The sequence below is a fragment of the Ceratotherium simum genome, chromosome 25, assembly GCF_057802395.1.
Source record: "Ceratotherium simum simum isolate JZ-2026a chromosome 25, ASM5780239v1, whole genome shotgun sequence".
In the NCBI taxonomy this organism is placed as follows: Eukaryota; Metazoa; Chordata; class Mammalia; order Perissodactyla; family Rhinocerotidae; genus Ceratotherium; species Ceratotherium simum.
This window is the reverse complement of record NC_141924.1, coordinates 6,721,405-6,743,651: the sequence shown is the minus strand read 5'-3', so window position 1 is coordinate 6,743,651 and position 22,247 is coordinate 6,721,405. Positions and strand designations below refer to the sequence as shown.

The 22,247-nt window shown below is 55.9% G+C and overlaps 1 protein-coding gene across 1 annotated transcript in view; it reads left to right on the top strand.

Moving 5' to 3' along the window:
* MPPED1 (metallophosphoesterase domain containing 1) overlaps positions 1-22,247 on the top strand; it is an 80,375-nt gene that overhangs the window by 49,523 nt on the left and 8,605 nt on the right. Inside the window, exons 4-5 of the mRNA XM_087448780.1 lie at positions 1,986-2,211; positions 21,318-21,433. Of these exons, the coding sequence (XP_087304906.1) occupies positions 1,986-2,211; positions 21,318-21,433 (342 nt within the window). The remainder of the gene's footprint in view (positions 1-1,985; positions 2,212-21,317; positions 21,434-22,247) is intronic.

Sequence of the window (22,247 nt, the reverse complement as noted above, 5' to 3'; positions counted from 1 at the left end):
TGGGAAGGCTCTTCTGTTCCTGGACTGTGTCACTCTGGGGACAGTCATGGAAAGGGCTCGGTGGAGCCTGGGGGCCAAGAAGGTCCTTTGCCTGCAGGAAGGGGCAGTCCCCAGGCACACCCCTCTTGATCAGAGGGGAAACAGACTCAGAGAGGTTCAATGGCTTGCTCCGATGAGAGGTGACAGAGCTGGAGTTGGAACCCAGGTCAGCTGGCACTTTGACCCGCGTGTGCTCTTGTGGGGGTCACAGTCACCCAGGCACGGAGAAGATGCGCTGTGAGGTGCGGATGTCTGTTGGCTCAGGCGGCCTCTTGCCCTTCCCGCTCCCCGTACCCAGAAGCTGGGAGTCGAGGACCCTGGGAGGATTTCCTTCATGTCACCCGGGGCCCCAGGATGGGAGGCCAGAGCCAGAAGCATGGCTGAGGCTCACGGTGCATGAGACCGGGCTCTGCGTCCTGGCGTTGTCGAGGGCACTTTCCCAGGCGCCCTCCGAGCAGGTGGAGAGTGCTGGGGTCACCAGGACGGGCTCAGGATCCAGCTCTGCCACCTCCCGGCCAGGTGTCCTCCAGCACGTCACACCCCAGCTTCCTGGGCCGCAGTTTCCACGTCTGCACCATGGAGCTGATGAGAGCTGGCTGAGTGCCTGGCGCATAGTAGGGCTTGTATGTGCACACTCTAGGAACCTTCCGGGATCGTGCTAACTAGTTGATGCTGATGAATCCAGGACAAGAGAAGTGACCTTCTTGCTGAAAGACACACGTGGTAAAGTTTGGTGTCTCTTGTCCTGGCTCCTTCAAAAACCCGAGTTCAGGCCATTTACAAGTTCCGTTCAGGGGCCATGGTTACTTCTCTGTGAAATAGCTGTGGAATGTCACCGTTCTCCTGCCCGGACATCTGGTCTCCCCAAGGCCTCTGTGCTGGGCTGGCGCCTTCACACGCCCCTGGGTGCTTGCCTAATCCACCAGGACGCTCCCCACCTGGAGGGGCTGGGAGAAAGGCTTGGGCCTCCAGGTTCACTTCAGTATTTCATTTTTTATCCGAATCAGGGCCCACAGGTACCATCATGGCTCTTTCTCCAGGCCCGGGGAGCCTGGCAGCTGAGGCTGGTGGGAGGTGGGGGGTCAGGGGTCCGAGCCTGGGGTCAGGCTGGTTCCCAGGGCTGGTCGCGGATAGGAGCAGGTGGTGGTTACGGAGGCCGAGGGGCTGTGGTAGCCTTGGGCAGCTGTCCTGGATCCCAGCCCGTGGCCAGGTCACCTGGGCGGCGGTGCACACCCCTGCTTAGGGCCTCTGCAAGGTGGGGCCCCGGAGAAAGAAGGGGAGGAGGTGCGGCATGCAAGAACTGTGCGGGACTTGGCACAGAGCAAAGCTAGAATGACGCTAGTGTTAATCCAGTGTGGTCTGCATAGACGGGTCTGTTTTAATCCCACATGGACTTTGCTTTGACTTTGAATTCCATGGCAGTGGCGAGGGCACTGTAATTTTTCCCGAGCGCAGGGTCTCCAGAGGTTTCACCTGGGCTCTGCAGTGAACTTGCAATTCCTGATGGAATGTGGAGGCTAATGAGTCAGACCCCCGGGTAGTGGGGGGCTGGAACAGTGGGGCTGGGAAGGGCCAGGGCTGGGGGTCCCGGGCAGGGTCTCCTTCTAGAGGAAAACTGGGCCAGATGGAAGAAAGAAGGCAGGGAAGTCCTGAGGGTGAGGCCAGCATGCTGCAGCTCCGAGGCTGGAACCTGTCCAGCCCCTCCCGCTGGTCTCAGGGGCTGGCGGCCTGTCACCCAGCAGAGGCCCAGGCAGGCGGCCCCAGGGACGGTGACAGGACTGCTGTGCCTCTGATCCGAGGGGGATCACCGGTTGGGGGCGGGCGGCAGGGCAGCTATGCCAGGGTTGCGGGGGCGCTCGCCTGCACCCCTCCCCCAGGGGCACTGCGGCTGCCGGAAGGCGACGGCGGAGCGCTGTGTGTCTGTCTGTATCCCCCCGACCCCACAGGCAGCCTGCCCTACGAGTACAAGATCGTGATCGCCGGCAACCACGAGCTGACCTTCGACCAGGAGTTCATGGCCGACCTCATCAAGCAGGACTTTTACTACTTCCCGTCCGTGTCGAAGCTGAAGCCCGAGAACTACGAGAACGTGCAGTCCCTGCTGACCAACTGCATCTACCTGCAGGACTCGGAGGTCACCGTGCGCGGCTTCCGCATCTACGGCTCCCCGTGGTGAGTGCGACGCCCGTCCTGACTTCCAGAGCGAGGCTGTGCTGGGGGCAGAGGAGCTGAGGCCGAGTGCGCCAGGGAAGTGGGCCGGGAGGAGCAGCAGGGAGCTCCGGACCAGGCCCGAATCTCAGCTCTCCCTTCACCCGCTGTGTGACCCGAGGCAGGTCGCTGCCACTCTCTGAGCCTTGGTTTCTCCTTATCTAACTGACAAATAATTATATCAGCTGTGTCTTCTGTGCTACACTGTCACATGTGGCAGGTACTATTATTGTCCCCATTTTCCAGGTGAGGAAAATGAGGCACAGAGAGGGTGAGGACCTTGCTGAGGGTCACACAGCTAGGAAGGGGCAGAGCTGGGATTAAACCCAGGCAGTTTGGTTCCAGAGCCCCTGCTGTCAGCCGTCATTCTGTAGTGCTGGGAGTCTCCCTATTGCCTGTCCCCTGACACAGAAAAGATGCAGAAGTCAGGGGTGGTGATGGATCAGCTGGGTGAGGAAAGGCAGTCGGAATTTTCATGGAAGGTCAAAGGCCTGGTTTACTGTGTTGGGGACTACATTTGTTTAAATAACAGGTACACATTGAACCCTTATTCTCTGTTGGGGACACAAAGCGATCAGGCCTCATCCCTGAGCTCACCTGGCTGGGTGGGAATCAAGGTGAGAATGGGTCTGGACTGTTCTGTGATCATCAGTGTGACCGCAGGAGCCCTGGTGATGATGGTGGTGGTGATGATAGTGATGATGGTCGTGATGGTGGTGATGGTGATGATGGTGGTGGTGATGGTGATGATGGTGATGATGATGGTGATGATGGTGATGGTGATGATGATGGTGATGGTGATGGTGGTGATGGTGATGATGGTGGTGATGGTGATGATGGTGGTGGTGATGGTGATGATGATGGTGATGGTGATGGTGGTGATGATGGTGATGATGATGGTGATGATGAGGGTGGCGGTGATGGTGATGATGGTGATGATGGTGATGGTGATGGTGGTGATGATGGTGGTGATGATGGTGATGGTGATGATGGTGATGATGGTGTTGATGATGGTGTTGATGGTGATGATGGTGATGATGATGGTGATGGTGATGGTGGTGATGATGATGGTGATGGTGATGATGGTGTTGATGATGGTGTTGATGGTGATGATGGTGATGGTGATGGTGGTGATGATGGTGATGATGATGGTGATGGTGGTGGTGATGGTGATGGTGATGATGATGGTGGTGATGATGGTGATGGTGGTGGTGATGGTGGTGATGGTGATGGTGGTGATGATGGTGATGGTGATGGTGGTGATGATGGTGATGGTGATGGTGGTGATGATGGTGGTGATGATGGTGATGATGATGGTGGTGATGATGGTGGTGATGATGGTGGTGATGATGCTGATGATGGTGGTGATGATGGTGATGATGATGGTGGTGATGATGGTGGTGATGATGGTGATGGTCATGGTCATGGTGATGATAATGATGGTGGTTATGATAGTGATGATGATGCTGATGGTGATAATGGTGATAGTGATGATTAAAATGGTAGCAGAAAATCATTTCTGAGCAGTTACAGTTGGCTGGGCCCTGGGCTAAAGTTTCCGTGAGCATTGTCTCTCATCCTTACTCAGTCCTGCAAGGACTGATTTACTCTCCCCATTCTACAGGTGGACAGACCAGTTGGCCCTTAGAGGCCCAGCTGGCAATAGTCACAGGGTGCCAAGTGCTGGCAGGGTCGTCCCTGTGTATGGTACAGGAGAGACACCACATGTGCTTAAAGTGTGGCTTGATCCTAGGAGGCTCCCTGGAGGAGGTGGCATGACCTGACCCTGAGGAAAGAGAAGAGCTCTCACAGGCGTGGAGGGGTAACGGCCTGAAGCTATACCATCAGCCACAGCAGCCCACCAGGGAGGCTGAGGGGAGATCTGGGGGTACACGGGGCCTGTGTGGGTGCAGGCATTTCAGGGAGAGCTGCTACTAATGCTGTGTCTGGGTAAGCCCTGGGCTGCCCTGGTTGATGCCCATGGTGACCACTCGGTGGCTAGAGGCTGTGGCTGGGTTTAGGACCTGGTGCCATCCTGCCGAGGCCTCTTCATAAAGCAGTGGGGTTGCCAGGCTGTCCCGCCTCCCTGAGCCTCCAGAGAGGCCTGCTGTCGTCTCCCCAGTCCTCAGCGTGTACAGGGTCTCCAGGAACCCTCCCTGCAGCCTGTGAGGTCCCAGACGAGGACTGGTGGGGTACTCAAGGGGTTCGTGAGCTTGGGGCCAAGAACAGGAGCGGGGGGAGTTGAGTCAGCCTGGCAGGCCGTTAGAGCCCAGAGCTGAAGAAGAAGGCTAGTTAGTGTCTGGAGGTGAGCCAGGGATGATGGAAGGACAGGAGTGTAACTTGGAACGTCAGGAGGGTCAGGTACCAGCACTGGGCTGCAGGAGTGGAGGGGCCACAGGACAGAGAAGGGACCTGAGGAGGGCTTGGTGAGATCCAGGAGGGCTCCCTGTTGGAGGGGGTATTTGAACTGGGGCCAGAAGAAGTGTGGACATTCCTTAGGCAGAGGAGACAGGGGAGGACCCCCATTTCTGAGCCCCTGTTATGCACCAGGCCCCATCAGACTCTTCTTGGGCCTGATGTTGTTTAATAGCCTTTAATGCTGATGGCTAAATGGCACCCTGTCTACATTCCATGATGCAGGCCGTGAGCTGGCATCCAGCAGCTCCCTGGTTTCTCTCAGGCCCCCGTCTGGGGTTGGGAGCAGGTGGTGGGAGGCGAGACCTGGGCTCATTTACTGGGCAGGTTTCACTCAATTTCCCACTGTGTGAGCCGGCTGCTTGCATCTACTTCCGTAGACCATGGAATTCATCCTGAGTTCCTGCTGCCGCCCTCCCCTCTGGGACCTGCATACCTGGGAAGCTGGGTCCCTGCCACCAGGCCCCCGGAAGTCACAGCAACAGCAGTGGCTGGGAGATTGGGTGATGAGGGAAGGGCTGTTCAAATCGGGGCGCCACCACTTCTGAGCTGTGTGACTTCGGTCAAGTACGTTAGGCTCTCTGATCCCTCTTTATAGGGGAAATGATACTGTCTGCCCCTCAGGGGGGTTGTGAGGTCTGGGTGGGCCCGTCCAGTTGAAGGCCTGGCCAGAGCGAGGCTCTGGAGGTTGGTTGTGGTTGTTGTTACTGGGGGGCTTCTGGGGTGGAGGGCAGAAGGGGGGCAGCCCTATTCCAGCTGATACCGCAGTAGCCCCCAGGACAGGGCAAGCCCTACACTTACCCCATTCTAGAGAAGGGCAAGTAGAGGCCCAGGCGAGGATGTGGCTTGCCCAGGGCCACACAGTGATTGGTTCTCCGGACTCTGGTCTGCTCCAAGATGGAGGCCTTTCAGGCCTTTTATGAGCACCTGCTGTGTGCCGGGTGCGGACAACGGGCTCTGCACGTGTTCTTCGGTCCTGCAGATAGCCTTACGAGGAACACAGGCTTACAGGCCCCCGGAGGATGTTGGGTCCTGGGCCACCTGTTACTTGGTTAATTCATTCATCGGGTATTTGTTGGGGCCAGGCTCCTGTCAGGACCCTGGGACATGCTGTGAACCAGACAGACGCAGCTCCTGTCTTCTCAGAGTTTGCATCCTCGTGGGAGACAGGTGTCAATTCCTTGATTCAGTAAGAGCCGTTGGGGAGAAGCCCTGGGAGCAGGGGTCAGGGAAGGCTTCCCCTGGGAGGGTAGAGGCTGAGGAGACACAAGCAGCCCCGGGGGCTGGGGAAGGGTGTGACAGGCAGAGGGAACAGCCCAGGCAAAGGCCATGAGGCTTGAGGGGGTGTGGGCACTCTGGGGGCTGAGTGGCCTCGAGGGCCTGGCTGTGTCTCAGTGGGAGAGTGGAGGCCAGAGGCCAGGCCATGGTGGCTGTTGCCATGGTGGTGGCAGTCACCCTGGGTTCCCAGCTCTGAGTGAGTCGCAGCTTCCTCTGCCTGTAGCCCTGTGTCATCACCCTGTGGGGACCTGGCACATGCCACCCTAGGCTGGAAGGGACACGTGCTCGTACGTGCAGGGCTGGCTCTAAGTCAAGGGCTGGGCCCAAACACACTGGGGTCGTCCCCCCTGCCCTGCCTCTCACTCTGTGTCTGACCTTGGTGGGTCACGTCTCTCTGAGCCTCGGTCTCCCGTCTGCACAAGGGGGCACTGTCCCGCGAGGGTCCTCTCTGTGGTGTCCCAGGTGAAGCCACACGGGGGGCAGTGGCATTAACCAGCCCCTGGGAAGGTATTCATGGCTGAAGAACCTCCTGGCTCGGCTGCCGATTCTGCCTGGCACGGGGGGGGTTGTGCGCCTCCCATGTCTGTTGAGGGTCAGGCTGGGTGGGTTCAGCTCCCCGCGCCGGCTGCCTGGGCATATGGCATCTCCTTAGGAGGGTACCGACGGCAAAGCTGATGGTGGTTATTATTAAATTCAGATGTTTGGGGTTTTCCTTTTCTTTTTCCCCTGCCCTTAACATACTGACTGACACGCGGACTACAGGAGATGTTCCCTCCAGCTTGAGAAGCACAATTACGCCCACAGGCGGGCATCAGGGGTCCACTAAACCACCAGCCCTGAGTGCCCTCATATCAGTGGCATCTGAGGCAGGTGGGCAGGACTGAGCCGGGCCATGGACAGACCTGTTCTGTGTAGCCCTAGGAGGCAGAGCAGGGACACAGAGGCAGTGACAAGAGGCAGGTTCTCTTCAGTGTGGGAAGACTTTCCCACAGGCGGGAGCCCAGAGGAAAGGCAACGTGGCCGTACTGAGAGGTGAGCTGCCCATCACAAGGGGCGTGCAAGCAGAGATCCACTGCGGTTGGGCCTGGTGTCCTCCCAGCCCCTCCCCTGAGAGGGCACGGTTCCTCTGCCTGCGGCTGGTGAGCCCCTGTAAGCAGAGGGGTGCACGAGCACGCTCTTGGGGGAAGTCCTTTTGGTGCTAGACGTGGAGCGGGCAGCAGTGTGGCCAGGTGGGCCTTGATACTGAGGACCCACCAAAGCGAGCTAGGATGGAGAAGCAGAAAGCAAACTCATGGATACCGCCCTCGGCTTTTCTTCTAAGTGCTACCACCAAGAGATGCTCTGCTTGCGAGACTGGTGGGCCAGATTTGAATGGTTCTGACTGGTTTGAATGGTCCATCATGTGCCCGGCCCCCTGTAGGGCTCTAGAGACCCAGAAATGGATCAGACCTGGCTCTTGCCATCCAGGAGCTCAGGACGAGGGTGTTGGGGGGCCCGTAACTATGGACACCCTGTGCTTACCACGCCTCTGCCCAGGCCGGGCCCCGTGCTTGCTTGCGTGTTCTCGTTCGGTCCTTGCAGCCGCCCCACTGTGACTGGACACCATTACCAGCCCCATCCTGCAGGAGTGGGTGACGCAGAGAGAGAATTTTTAATATGAGTATGTCTCATGCACTCTTGGGGACATACTTATACTAAAACAATGATTAGTGGTTTAGCTGAAGCTCACATTTCACGGGGCATGCTGTATTCCATCTGGCCACCCTAATCCAGAGCGAGTTTGGTCCTGCCTGCTTTTGAACTTCATAAAAATGGATTCAGACAGTGTGTGTTGTGTCATGTCTGCTTCCACACTCAGTGTTGTATCTTAAGATTCGTCCATGTGGTCACATGCAGTTGTAATTGGTTCTTTTCTCATTGCTCTGTAGGATTTCACTGTGTGAATATGCCACCATTTATTTATCCATTCTACCCAAATCTCACCACCCTTGCTTTGGGGCTGTTATAAATAATAGTGCTACGAACATTCCTGTACGTGTCTTTTAGTGCACATAGTGTATACTCCTGAATGTGTGCACACACTCACACACATGCACTAGGGATGGAGTGGTCAGGTTCCAGACTATACAATTTTTTTTTTTTTTTTTTGGTGAGGAAGATTAGCCCTTAGTTAACATCCGTTGCCAATCCTCCTCTTTGTGCTGAGGAAGATTGGCCGTGAGCTAACATCCGTGCCCATCTTCCTCTACTTTATATGGGACACTGCCACAGCGTGGCTTGATAAGTGGTGCGTAGGTCCGCGCCCAGGATCTGCACCTGCGAACCCTGGGCCGCTGAAGCAGAGAGTGCGACCTTGACCGCTATGCCACCGGGCCAGCCCCTAGACTATATAGTTCTTAGAAGTGCTAAACTGTTTTTCAAAGTGGGTATGCCCATTTTCCCCCTACCAGTAGTATCTTGCCTGACTCCCTTGCCAACACTTGGTATTGTGGGACTTTGGAACTGGATCCGTTCCAGTGGGCTGTGCTGGCGTCCCCATGTGGTTTACCTCTGCTTTCCCTTGATGACTGGTAAGGCTGCAAATCTCGTATTAGCCACTTGGATTTCTTGTTTTGAGAAGTGCTCAAGGCTTTGCCCATTTAAAAAAATAATTGGGTTGTCTGTCTTTTTCTTCTTGATTCACGGAGATTCTGTATGTATTCTGAATCGAGCCTTTGTCAGTTGTAATTTTTGACATGGCGTTCCTCCTCTGTGACCTGCCTTTTCCCTCTCTGAGTGGTGCCTTCGGCTGACCAGAGTTTTTACTTTTGGTGAAGTCAAATGTATTTGTGTTTTTCCTTGTGGTAAGTGCTTTTGTGTCCTTTTTAAGGAATCTTCCCTCCCCAGAGTCATGAAGAGGTTTCCATATTATCTTCCAGAAGCTTTGCTGTTTTGCCTGTTATGTTTAGGTGTTGGATCCACTGGCAGTGGCTGTGTTGATGGTGTGAGGTAGGGGTCCTGTTTGGGGTATTTCCATATGGACCCCACTTGGCCCAGCACCAAGTATAGAAATTCTGTCCTTCCTGGCTGCTCTGCACTGCCCCCTTCCCCTTACACATGGGGTGTGGGTCTGGCCTCTCTCCTGTTCCCTTCAGTCCACTTAGTGCCAGGACCATACTGTCTTAATTCCTCTGGCAATCAGTTTCTTTCATGGCTCTTTTTCCTACTAGAACATTTGAGGCTCCCTGGGAGCAGGGACCTGAATTTCTCTTTTTTGTGGCCCTCACTCCAGTGCCTAGTACGGTGTCTGGCCCATCATAATAAGTAGTTGTTGAACGAATGAATGGATGAATGGGCCATATGCCAGCCAGTGGGGACTCAGTTAAAATTCAGGCCTGGCCTGGTCTTCTTATGGCCTCCTCCCAGGCCTGTCCCCAGCCTCTTTGCCCGCTGGTTCCTTCCTCTTTCTCATGCTGGTCTCTTTAAAGCAGGGCAGGACCGTGCCACCTCCTGGCTTACCCCGCTGCCCCTCACTCCAGGCTGGAGGCCAGGCCCCCTTTCCCTCGTCCCTGGATCCTGTTCCCTCCCTTCCCAGCAGAGGCTCTGTCACCTCATCCCCCGGTCTATCCATCAAGAAAGGGACGACAGTCTCAGGAGGGCCGTGTGCTTGTGTGGCCACCCTCCCAGGGCACTGTGACTTTCCAGGGCTCAGGGTAGCCATTTCTGTCCCCTCAGGTGCAGCCTAGTCATTGAGAGCAGCTTAGAGAAAGGGGTGGGAACCAGCCGCAGCAGAAGAGGAAGAACTCAGCTGTTCCAAGATCCTAAGTGTTAAAAAAAAATTCCGTATACATACCGTATTCATTTATGGGTTTTGGATGCATTTTTTGTTCTCATTTAACTGAAAACGGCCTTGATTTAAAAAAAAAAAAAAAGGAGTGAGGGAGGGAGTGAAATTGGCATGCAGCTAGTCCATCTGGTCTGATTACTTCTGGTATTTTGAAAGGAGGACCTCAACCTGCTGAGACAGTCAACTTTGAGAAGTGGCTGCCGGCGTTGCTGGGCGTCTCGGCGCCTGTCCTGATTCTCCGCTCCCTTGGAGGCCTGGCTGCCTCTGGGCAGGGCAGGGCCTTGTGGCGCGGCAGGGGTGCCCTGCACCTCTCTCGGGGAGCTGGGGGCCTCAGGGACCAGCTCTCTTCAGACGCCAGGACTGTGCAAGCCCAGACTCGAACTCACATCCTGGCGGGCAGGTCCCAGCCGTGTGATTCTGGGTCAGAATCTTGGCTTTCTGTGAAAGGACAGTAGGGAGAGTCCCGTTGTAGGGGCCATTCTTCAGATTCAAGGAGGTCATGTGCATAAATTGCTTGGTACACGGTAGACTTGTAACACACGGTGGTCCCTGTCACCCCCCCGCCCCAGACCTCTACAGCGTACTGCCCCGCCTGCCCAGATGGGGATGGGGAGGTCAGGGTTCTTACATGCGGCAGCCAGTGGCTGCCCGACCGCTGCCCGTGGGTGCGTGGGGACAGGGTCTAGGCAGCCCCTGGACGTGGCTGGAGGAGGGTTCCTGCATGAGCCTTGATGTCCTTGTCATCCCTTCCCTGTGTGCACACGGCAGGCCATTGGGCGGGGGGTTGTGGGGGGGGGGAGCAGGAACTGAGAAGCCTGGGACTTTTAAATCTGTGCTCTGCAGGAGCTCAGGGTCTGCTTGTTGATGCGACAATAGTCATAGTAAGTGTCTTCACCGCTGTCCCCGAGGCTCCCCACTTTAGCTGCTCGAATCTTCCTAATGATCAGTGAGGCCTAGACGCTTGTCCCCACTGTAGAGCTGGGGAGACTGAGACCCCAGAAGTGACTTGCTTAATGTCCCACAGTAATTGAGAGCTGAGCCGGGCCAGGATGGCAGGATGGAGGCCCCACACAGATCTGAGTACAGAAAGGGGCTAAAATGCTTCTCGTTTAATTTGATAAAATATATCTTTTAGAGAAAAAGGAATAGCGGATGAAATAAGGAGCCGCTGGCTTTTCCCTGGCCTCTCGCATGCCTCTCTCCAGACTGTGGTCGAGGTCCTGGGCAGGGAGTGCCCAGCGAGACAGGATCCCGGCCTGGCCCGAGATAGGGACAGCCACCGCTGCCCCAGCTGTCCCCGGCCATAGCAGGTGCTGGAGGTGACAGCGGTGAGGATGGCTGTGCCGTGAGGACCCTGCCCCATGGCCATGTTCCACCCTGGCTCCAGGAAGCCCCGTGAGCCCAGCTGGACCGCCACCCGCTGCGCTCCTGGACCCTCCATCCTTCCTCCTGGCTCTGCGTGAGGATGGGCGGGTCTGGGACTCAGCTCTAAGCATCTGACCCAGAATCCCTTGCTCTTTCTCTTAAGAAAATCTTTTTAATCTTTTGAAAAATATTTATTTTTTAGTGTCTCCAGTAATTCTCTGAGGCGTTTGGGGTGTTGTATTTTGGATTACACGCTCCTGTTCAGCGAAGGTCTATCTGGGGGAGCCCTGGGCAGCCCGGTGTGGGGGTGTAGCCCAGTTTGGGGGTGTAGCCCGGGTTGGGGGTGCCCCTCAGAGAGGGTTGTGTCTGTCTCTTGTGTCTGTCTGGCTAGGTAGGGGCAGCCAGGGACCTTTTACATCCGTTTCTTGGCTTAGGGCTCCCCCGCCTGAGGACCCACCCTGGTCAGAGGTTCAGGGCATCTTCCTCTCTGGCAGAGGGATCCTCCCTCCCTGTGGTCAGCGGGCAGCCTTCTCTGGTCCACTCTCTCCCCAGAGCCCGCTGGGGGCCCAGCTTTACGGAGGGGCGGGTCACAGGTCAGCTCCTTCCCTTTAACCACCTGAGTCTCTGCTGTTGTTGCCTCGTGGCCGTGAAGCCCCACATTCCCTGGTCCAGAGGCGGGACGTCCCTGCTCATCTAAAGCTATTTATTACATCTTATCTCGAGTTTCTAGGTGGTTTCAGCTGAGGCTGTGGCCCTCCTCTGCTTGTTCAGGCAAGAGAGGCAAAGGCTTTCCCTTCCCTTCACTACCTGAGACCTCCGAGACCCACATTCAGCAAACTTCCGTGAGCTGCCGCAGAACTGTCGCATTTAATCTGCCTGGCAACACTGCGAGCCAGGGTCGTCTTCATGCCCGTTTTACAGAGCAGTCAGGGGAGGCTTGGGGAGGTCAAGCGACCGGCCCAAGACCTAAGCCCCAGGCGGGGGCAGTGCCGGCTTCCAGCCCGGTGGGTGGACTCCGTCGGCAGCTCCGGGTGTGGCCAGCGCATCAGCTGCTGCTTCCCTGCCTGCCCCTGGCACCAGCGTCTGGCAGCCCCTGTTGGGCTGCAGAACCCAGACAGGGCTGGCCCTCGGGGTCCTAGATTCCTGGCCCCGTGGGTGTCATGTTCTCCCTGAGCTCTGGGTCCTGCATCTGTAAAATCAGGCTCGTACTCTCTCCCCTCCCGCAGGGCCATGCAGGGGTGTGGGGAGTGAGGCACACGGAGCCAGTGGTCGGGGCGTCACAGGGACCTTGGTGTATTTCCCTCCCTTCCCCTGTCTCGAGCCCAAATCAAGGCAGGAACGGCCTGTGTCTTCTCAAGGGAAGCCGTGAAGCTGGCCTCTAGGACCGACCGTGAACCCCGCCCGAGCCTCGGTGCCACCTTGGTCCTGTGACAGTGACACAAGGGGCTTGGGAGCCAGCCGGCGCACGCCAGGTTAGGAGGGTGCCCCAGGGACCCCGCAGTGTCCACCACCACCTGTCCCGTTGCTGCTCACGTCTGTTCTTCTTCCTGCACCGGATTCTTACGGTTGTCAGCCCCACACGCGACAGGCAACCCGCGAATTCTGATGTAGGGAAGAAATTCCTCACAGTCTCGGGCACCACGCTGGGCTGCCTCTGCACACACGCACGCTCACAAGTGCACACACACAACTACACACGGACACGAACACACACACGGACTCACAGGCACACACTCAACACATGCACACACACACAACCTCCCACACTACACACACACATGCAGACTTACACATGTACACCACACATGAATAGACACATGCACACACAACTACACACACATAGGCACACACTCACATGCACACCAAACACATACACAGGCACACACCACACAACACACACACACACTACTCTGTCACACACACATTCAGTCTTCTTTCATACACACTCTCTTGCACACATACACTCGCTCACACAGCCTCTCTCTCTCTCACACACACACAGGATTTCTGTCCCCCTTTCCTATCCTTATCTTCCTCGATTTCACGTTGTTTTCTCTATAGAAGGCCCCTCAACTCATATATGCGTGCTAGTCTACATGAGATTAATGTTTGAAACGAATCATCTGCCTTTTTCCCGCTGCAGTCCCGGCGAAACAAAAGATGAATGGTTCCGCACATCGGAAGGGTGGGGGGAAATTAATTAGGAATGACAAAGGACCCCACACTTCTGTGCCACTTATCTTGCTGCCGACTTGCTGTAAGTGGCGTGTGCTGGGCAAGGTGTGTGATTGACAGTCCTCGGGCTGTGCTGCCGGCTCCTCCTGGTACCCTGCTCCTGCGGCGTCTCCCTCAGCCTCCCCCTCGGCCCCCCAGCCCGGGAGATGCAGAGAGAGGGGGCAAGGCAAACGTCTCTCCGTGAGGGCTGAGCAGGGGGCTGTGGAGGCTCATACGGTGGGACATCCCCGGGATCGGGAGTGGGGACTGCCTGTGGGCTGAGGGGTCAGCGTGCAGTCACTTGGGGAACCCAGGCACGTCGCTGACCTCTGAGCCTTGGTTTGCCCTGCTGCAGAATGGGAGCACAGCCTCCCTGGGAGGCCAGGATGTCCCCGGAGGCACTGGGGGCCAGGACCAGGTGTGCTTCTCACCTGAGACGCCCTCAGCATCGGTCCTCTCTGAGAGGGCGGAGGCCGTGGCCAGCTCCCTGGAAGTGGGAGGGGAGGTGCGGGGGTGGACAGAACAAACGGGTTAGGGGTCAGGACGAGTGTGTGGCCTGGAGGGGGTGGGGAATGGACCTGGCCAGGCTGGTCTGAGGGCTCAGGGAGGCTTCTGGGAGGACAGGGCACGGCCCCACTCTGAACCGCGGCTTTCTCCCCATGGAATGAGAGGATGCTAGGCCCACACAGGTCCGCTGTGAGAGGCTGTTCCCTTCTTCCTGCAGCGGACTTGCACGGGGGCCGAGGGAGGCTGCCCAGCACTCAGGGTCCCCCAGACCCCAGCCCTGGGGAACGGGCTGCCTGGGGAGGCAGGGAGGGCCCCCAGGGGAGGGGAGTTGTGTTGCAGCTGAGGGTGGGAGCATCTTGGGTCTGGCTTTACCTCTGAGGCCTCATCTGTGAAATGGGCACATGATTCCACCTGGGCAAGTGATGGGAGGGTGAGCGAGAATGGGGAGCTCCTGTATTGTTCTTGTTCTTGTTCTTGCTGGGGGTCTTTGGGCTTCGTGACTGCCAGGGGCCCTGGGGAGGGCTCCCATCAGGAGAGGGCTAATGCTTAGTTCTTCCCGCCTGCCTGCCTGCCAGGTAGAGCACTTGTTGGTTGATTCTATCATTCATTCATTCATTCACTCATGCACACCTTGAGCAAACCCTCCCTGAGGCCTGCCTAGGCTCAACCGACTGTTGGGCAGGAGGGATTCAGGGACGATTTGACCTGCGCCTGCCCTGAAGGAGCCAGCATGAGGGCACACAGAGCAGGAAGGGTCACCTATGCTTGGGGGATGGAGGTGATCAGGGGAAGTTTCCTGGAAGAGGTGGCCTTTGAGCCAGGCCTTAACAAATAATTGGTCACGGATTCTGAAGAGAGCCCAGGAAGGGCATTTCAGACAGCTGGAACACCACGAGCGAAAACTCGGAAATGGGGAAAGGCTGGGCTGTGGGGAAACAGAAGGTGGATTGTTTTGGCCGGTGGTGAATTCAACAGGAAATCCCAGCAGGACGGTCTGAAAGGGGGCCTGGGGCGGAGTCAGGCCATGAGGTCTGGGCTCGTCCTGGAGGCGACGGGGAGCCATGGAAGGCTTTGGAGTAGAGGAGTCACATCGGGGACCAGACGAGAGGCGGGACACCAGGAGCCAGAGTCGCAGGCTGCGTCTTCCCTGTATAGCCAGGCTCAGAGGGGGCCTGGCAGGGCCAGAGGCTGGGCTGAGACCTGGCAGGGGACATTCGGGAACTGCTCAGAGGCAGGCCGTTGCCATTGAAGAGGGAAGCCTGTGGCCTGTCTACCCCAGGAGGGTCCTCTTAGTGTCAGCTGCCCACTGGGCACGGGATGCAGGAGCTGGGAAGCTCTGGTCCAGGTCCCTCTTGCCTCCTGTGTGCCCTCAGACATACCGCTTGACTTTTCTGTGCCACCATTTCCTCTTCTCTAAAATGACCTGAGCTAAGATGTGAAAGTGGCTGGTGAAGTGGGGTTTGCTGAGGAAGATGAGGCAGGATTCCTGGTGCTATTTTCATAATTCCGGGATGGAAGCAGAGAGCACGGACTCTCGAATCTGCTGTCTGGGTTTGAGCCCTGACTGTGTCCCTTGGTCACCAGGTGACCCTTGGCAAGTCTCTGCACTTCAGTTTCTGCATCTGTAAAATGGGGCAGGAATGGCAGCTGCCTCCCGGGTTAGGTGTGAGGACTGGGGGCTCGTGGAGAGCCTTTGGAGCTGTGCCCGTGCAGGTGTCCCCTCAGTGTCCTATAGAGGGTGCCCAACCAGCCCCCTGCCCTCCATTCTCTGGGCATCCTGCTCTGGCCTTGGTGCACCACGGGGCCCACCCCACCCAGGGGCACCCCAGGCCTCCTCTGCCCCACACTCCAGCGTCCCCAGGAAATGGGGTGGCTGTACCCCAGGCTAATTGAAGCACCCTTGGGTACACCCCCTGCCCAAGGGCTGTGCGCCTTACCTGGGGAGATGGGAAACCAGAGCCGGGCGGGCTCTGCTTCAGCCGTTTGCTGCAGACAAGGATCTCCCCCTCCCGCCTGCCGGGAGGGACCCGGATTCACGCTTCAGGGGGAAACCGTTTAATGATTGGCCACGAGGAGGTCACTTATATTGGCTAAGCGGGCTTAATTAGGTGGGATTCGAAGGTTACCATAAGTGCACAAACAAGCTGTTAAGGGGTTAACCTCTGAGAGATTACACTGTATTCAGCGCTCTGTGGAAGTTTGAATTAATTTTTCCCATGGGTTTGTTCACATTCTAATTTTCAACTAAATGAGACATCTGTTTCAGAAAAGGAAAATTTGCTCTGGTTGTCATGGCAACTATCATTCTGTAAGAAAATTATTCCAATGGTTACTTTAGAACAGAAAGACAGAAATTCAGGACATAAAGCCGCTTCCCATGGCTCAGTTGGAATTCTGATTCATCTGACCTCCTCGGGGTCTGTGATGTGTCCTGGACGGTGGGCAGATGGCGGGGCTCCTGGCCCTCGGGGTGGTGAGGTGGGGTCAGGCGCCAGGTCACGTTGGAGACGGGGACCATGCCTCTCGCAGCCACCCCAGTATCGCATCTTGGACGTTCGTGGGTCTCAGACCACAGCTGCCCCCCAGGTGGGTGGGGCAGTGAGGGCAGTGGAGGTGGGCTGGATCCGGACTGCTTGGGTGACAGGCCCTGCGAGCCCCTGCCTGCCTTATCCTCTGCTGGGGACCCCAGGCAGCCTTGCTGGACGAGGAGAGGGTTAAGTGACTGAACTCGGAATGGTAGGAGCATCTAGGGCGGCCTTCGCCTTGAGGAAGGCCTGCTGCCATCTGTCTATCCCCTCTTCGCATGGCAGAAACCTGAATGGACATCATCCAGGGGGAGTGGCGGAGGGTTTTCCAGGCCCTGTGGGCAGGTCACAGGCCTCTGGGAAGTGAGGTCACTCTGAAGAGTCCATCTCTCCCACTGCTCTGGGCCCTGCCTGCTCGCTGGCCGCCTGGGGCTGGCCGCCCTTGAGAAAGGCCCCCAACCTGAAGAGGGCGCTCGCTGGCTGGCGGGCTGTCCTGGGAAAGGTCTCCTCTGGATGTTTCCTTACATGACTTGCCTCTTCCTGCTCCCCGCCAAGTTTCAATAAAAGCTAGAACATCACCTTCTCGCATTGATGGAGCTCCTGGGTATTTACAGGCGTTTTCACGCTGGTGGTACAATTTAATCCTCTCAAAGGCTCTCCCTCCTCCTTTCCCTCCCGGAGCTCTGTGTCAGGCAGTGGGATACAACATCGAGCAAGAGGGACCCCTCTGACCTCATGGGGTAAAGTCTGGGGGCATAGGCATCATTATCCCATTTTACATGGGAGAAAACAGCCTGGGAGGGGTGAAGTGACCAGCCCAGGGGCAGAACCAGGGTGTCTGATGCCACCACCTTCAGTGTCCAGCCGACTCCAGCGATGTCTCTGGGCATCCCCAGGGGCGGAGTGGCCTCCAGCTTCCCAGGATTCGAGGTGATGTATTTCCAAGAACCAGGTAGGGGTATCTCCAGGGAAACCACCAGCAGAGGAAGGCTTGTTAGTGCTGGGCGAGGGGAAGGCGGGGCAGGTGGAGGCTTGTGTGGGTTAGCTCCTGGGGGTCGTGGGGTCTCTGATATAAGTGTCTCTTTCAAAAAGCCGCCCCTTGCTGTGGCTCACAGAAACTAACAGACGCCTTCTCTCCATGCTGATGGGGCCTTATCCCGTCTTGTAAATATTTGATTAGATTTTTGAAAAATGGATCCTGTGTTTGGAAGGCAGTGCCAGAGACGTGTTGCTCCTTTCCCTGTAGGCTGACGGGGCTGTGGGCTCCTGGGAGGACCGCTGGGCTTGGCTGTGTGAGCAGCTGCAGGGCTGCTACAGGCTTCCCTGCAGCAAACCCCCCCACCCCGGCTCAGCCAAAGCCGGGCTTTGAGTATGCCCAGGGTCCGAGGGCTTTGGAAACTGCAGAGCCATGAGGTCAGCACGTCAGGGTGTGAGTGGCCTCGGCTGGCATCTAGAGCAGGGCTCTTGACCATTTCTGACCAGGAACTGTGGCAGGAAAAGCAGTTCACATTGTGACTCAGTACACCCGTGTGTGGGTATCTGTTTAAATGTAAATATATATATTTTATAAATATATATCCCTCCCCTGCTATGATGTACTCTGATGTTTTCTGTTCTTTTTTTTTCTTTTTCTTTTATTTTTTTTTTAAATGCTGTTGCAGCCATGAAAATGCAGTTTGAAAAACCCTGCCCTAGGCCAAAGGTTTTTCATCCTGGCTCCATGGGTGGGTTTCATGATAGTGATGGTGATAGTGATGGTGATGATGTGGGGATGATGCTGGTGATGGTGGTGGTGGTGATGGTGATGGTGGTGGTGATGGGGATGATGGTGATGGTGGTGGTGATGGTGATGGGGTGATGATGATGATGGTGGTGGTGATGATGGTGGTGATGGTGGTGATAATGATAGTGGTGATGGTGATGATGGTGGTGGTGATGGTGATGGTGTTGATGGTGATGGAGATGGAGATGATGATGGCAGCTGCAATGCATTGAACATCCCCCACAAGTACAAGGCAGGAGCCCAGTCTTCCTCAAGGCCAAGACTTAGGCTGGTAGGGGCTTAAGGAGACGGTGGCCTGGCACATTCTGCCTGCTGTTATTAAGATTTTCTGGGCAGCACCTGGAAGCTCTCTTTCGAATGTGGGGGATCATTTTCAGCTTTGAAGTTTTGGCTGCAATCCCAAGGCAAGAGGAGGAGAAATCCTGTTTGACATCCTGTTAACGAATTCATTCATTCATTCAGCCTCTCTCACTCACCACCGTTCATTAAACAAACGTTTATCTGCCCCTCCCCTGGGCTGGTGCTGGGCGTTGAAGGTGAGAAGGAAGATTGGAGCAGATGGAGCTTTGAAGGATAAACGTGGCGTGAGGGCCGAGTGGGCAGGAGGAGAGAACGGAAGGAGTATTCTGGGCAGGAGTCACGGGTGAGCAAGGCTGGCAATGGGGGGGATCCTGCACATGTCTGAAATAGCAAAAGGACCTTGATCTTGAGTGACCAGTGTGGTCATCCCTCCTCCTTCTCCGCAGCCCATGTTCCAGGAGACAGCACTGTAGGCTCGAAGGCTGGGGAGAGAGTGTCAGATCTGAGTTCGAAAATGACTTCTCCACTGATTCACTGTGTGACCCTGGGTACCTCCCTCCCCCTTGCTGAACCTCAGTCTTATCCAGAACCTGCTATAGTGGGACTAAATCGGGTTTTTCAAATGGTGTTCCGTGGAACACCCAGGGTTCCAAAGAGGTGCATTGGATGGCTACCAACAGGGTAGAGCCATTGGGTCAACATGCAGGGATGTCAGCCTCCCCATGGAAGGGTGCATGGGCCATAAGAGAGATTTTAATGGCACGTGAGAGGCTTTGAAGGTGAAAGCCCAGCCCCACCACTGATTTGTCTAGTATGTGCCTGCAGGCAAGTGGTAGTGAGGTGCCCCGCCTGGAAGTCAGTGCACCTGGGCCCAAATCTCTGAGCCAGCTCACCTCTCTAAGCCTCTGCTTCCTCATCTATAAAATGGGAATAATCCTAGTCCTTAATTCACAGGGTTCTTGTAACAGTTAGATAAACCCATACCTATAATGTACTTAGAAGGTGCCTGGCAAAAAAGGAGATGAGCCAGAAATGCTGGTGACAGTTTTTATGTTCCACTTCCTGGTCCTCAGTCTCTTCATCCATCACACGGAAAGAAAGAGACCTGTCTGCCCAGCCTTGCTGTAGGTGAAGGTCCCTGGTGGTGGGTGGGAGGTGATGATGATGGTGATTGTATCCATTTCCCAGGGCTGCGTAACTAATTACCGCAAACCGTGTGGCTTAAAACAACAGGAATTTATCCTCAGTTCTGGAGGCTGGAAGTCTGAAATCAAGGTGTCACCAAGGGTGGTTCTTTCTGAGGGATCTGAGGGAGAATCTGTTCCATGCCTCTCTCCCAGCGTCTGATGGTTGCTGGCGATCCTTGGCATTCCATGGCTTGTAGGCACCTCACTCCAGTCTCTATGTCCCTTGTCACGTGACCTTTTTCTCTCTGTCTGTGTCTCTGTGTTTTTACATGGCACTCTTATAAGGACACCAGTCATTGGATTGGGGCCCACCGTAATCTGGTGTGACCTCATCTTAACTTGATTACATCTGCAAAAATCCTATTTCTAAATAAGGTCACATTCACAGATACTGGTGGTTAATACTTCAACTTATATTTAGGGGGACACAATTTGACCCACAACAGTGATGATACTGATGATGGTAATGGTAGTGATGATGGTGGTGATGATGATGGTGGTGGTGATGATGGTGATGCTGATGGTGGTGATGGTGATGATGGGGATGATGATGATGGTGATGGTAATGATGATGATAGTGATGCTGATGGTGGTAATGATGGTAATGGTGACGATGGTGATAGTGATGACAGTGATGATGATGATGATGGTGATGGTGATGATGGTGACTTTGTAAACACTAAAAGACTGTGTTCTTGTGGGATCTTATAATCCCAGGCCTAAGGGATGATTCTTAGTCAGGATGCTTTTGTTGCAAATGAAAATCCAATTCAAATAGCTTTCTCTTGGCCCATAGAAGTGAGAAGTGCAGAGCTATGGTGGGTGTCTGGTGCGATTTGATCCAGCTGGCTCCCCTGGGCCCAGCCACACTGGCCCAGTGTGCTCCAGCCTTCTCCCTTTGGGATAGCCTAATAGCTGCTGACAGCTCCCAAGGCAAGAAGCTCACTATTTATACACAGGGATGACAGCATCCTCTTCTCACATCATTGAAAGAAATGTGTCTGTGATATCGTCCAGCTGGAAGGATCTAGGTTATGTGTTCACCATTGAGCTAGTCAAGGGGAATGACTTGCATTGATGGGTCTAGGTCCATGGTGGGCAACAGGTTGGGATTCTGTTAATTGTCCTGGGTCCATCTGGTCCTGCCCTTAGAGCAGGGGATGGATTGAGCCCTACGGAGCCCCTGGCTGGGAGCTTCAGGTGGAAGCAGGAATGAGCATCCTCCACCTGGAACCCACTCTCTCTTGGTTGGGGCTTCACCTGCCCCAACTGTGCGAGGGAGGACAGAGGAGCATTTTCCAGGGTGGAGGCAGGCGAGAATGTTCTTCTCTGTGGTTTCCTTAGAAGGACTTGGAACAAGAAAGGTCTTTGGCAGAAGCTGATTTTTTTTAACTTTCACTTTTTAAAATTACATAAATAACACTTGTTCATCATAGAAAATCAGAAACTATGCTTAAGCAAGAGGAAAAGGGGAAGAGAATGCCGGTGAACCCCACAGCCCACTAACTGGTCAGTATTCTGGCTGAGTCCAGATGAATCCACACCTTCCCCTTGATTTGAGTTTCTAGGTGTCAAGCTGGTCCTGAAGACTGTTTGGCCGGCTGCCTCTTCCTGTGGTTGCCCCACGCTCTCGGCAAGCCCTCTCTGAACCGCCTGCTCTTCTCCCACAGGCAGCCCTGGTTTTATGGCTGGGGCTTTAACCTCCCACGAGGCCAAGCGCTGCTCGAGAAGTGGAACCTCATTCCCGAAGGCGTGGACATCCTGATAACCCACGGGCCACCACTGGGTAAGAGTGGGCTGTCCCTGCCTCCGCTGGCCTGGCCCCCAGCGTGCCTGCTTGTGCTGTGGGAGGATGCAGTGGGTGTGGGTTTTGGGGGGCGGGGGGCCGCTGGCCCTGTGCACTGAGGTCAGCCTGGCCTGTCGAGAGGAGCCCGGGATGGGCTCTGTTCTGAGTCCAACTTGCTGGAGCATCGAGATGAGTCGCCCCATTGTCCCCCCTATTTCCTGCACACCCACTGTGTGCTGGGGGCTTGACTTCTTACCTTGTGGACTCCTCAGAGCCCCGCAGGGAGGTTAAAATGAGCTGCCTGTTTTACGTACACGGCGCACTGGAGCTCAGGGAGGGCAAAGGCTGGCCTGGCCCTTGACTCTCCAGACCTGAGTCCTGGGTGCTGAATACCACCAAGGTCACTGTCACCAGGCTCCATCCCATGCACCCCTCACCCCATCAACACCTGGGGGGCCTTACCCCCACCCCTCCCAACAGTCCCCAGGGCCTGTGGATTCCACCCCCAGCAGCTCTCCTCCTGTCCCCACTGCCACCACCCTGGTCCAGGCTGATGTCACCACTCGCCTGGTCTCCCCTGTTAGCCTGCTAACCACCCCCTGTGCCCCCACTGGCTGGCCCATCTGGGGGCTTGCTCAGTCCTCCCCTCCCCCTTTCCTCACACCCCACTTCCCATCTATCAGCATGTCCTTTGATTCTATCTTCAAACTGTGTCTCCGCTCCTCCTCTCCTCTCCACAGTGCTGTCCCCATCTCAGTCCAGGCCACCATCTTCTGTCTCTCTGATGACTATTGTGGCCTCCTCACTGGTTCCC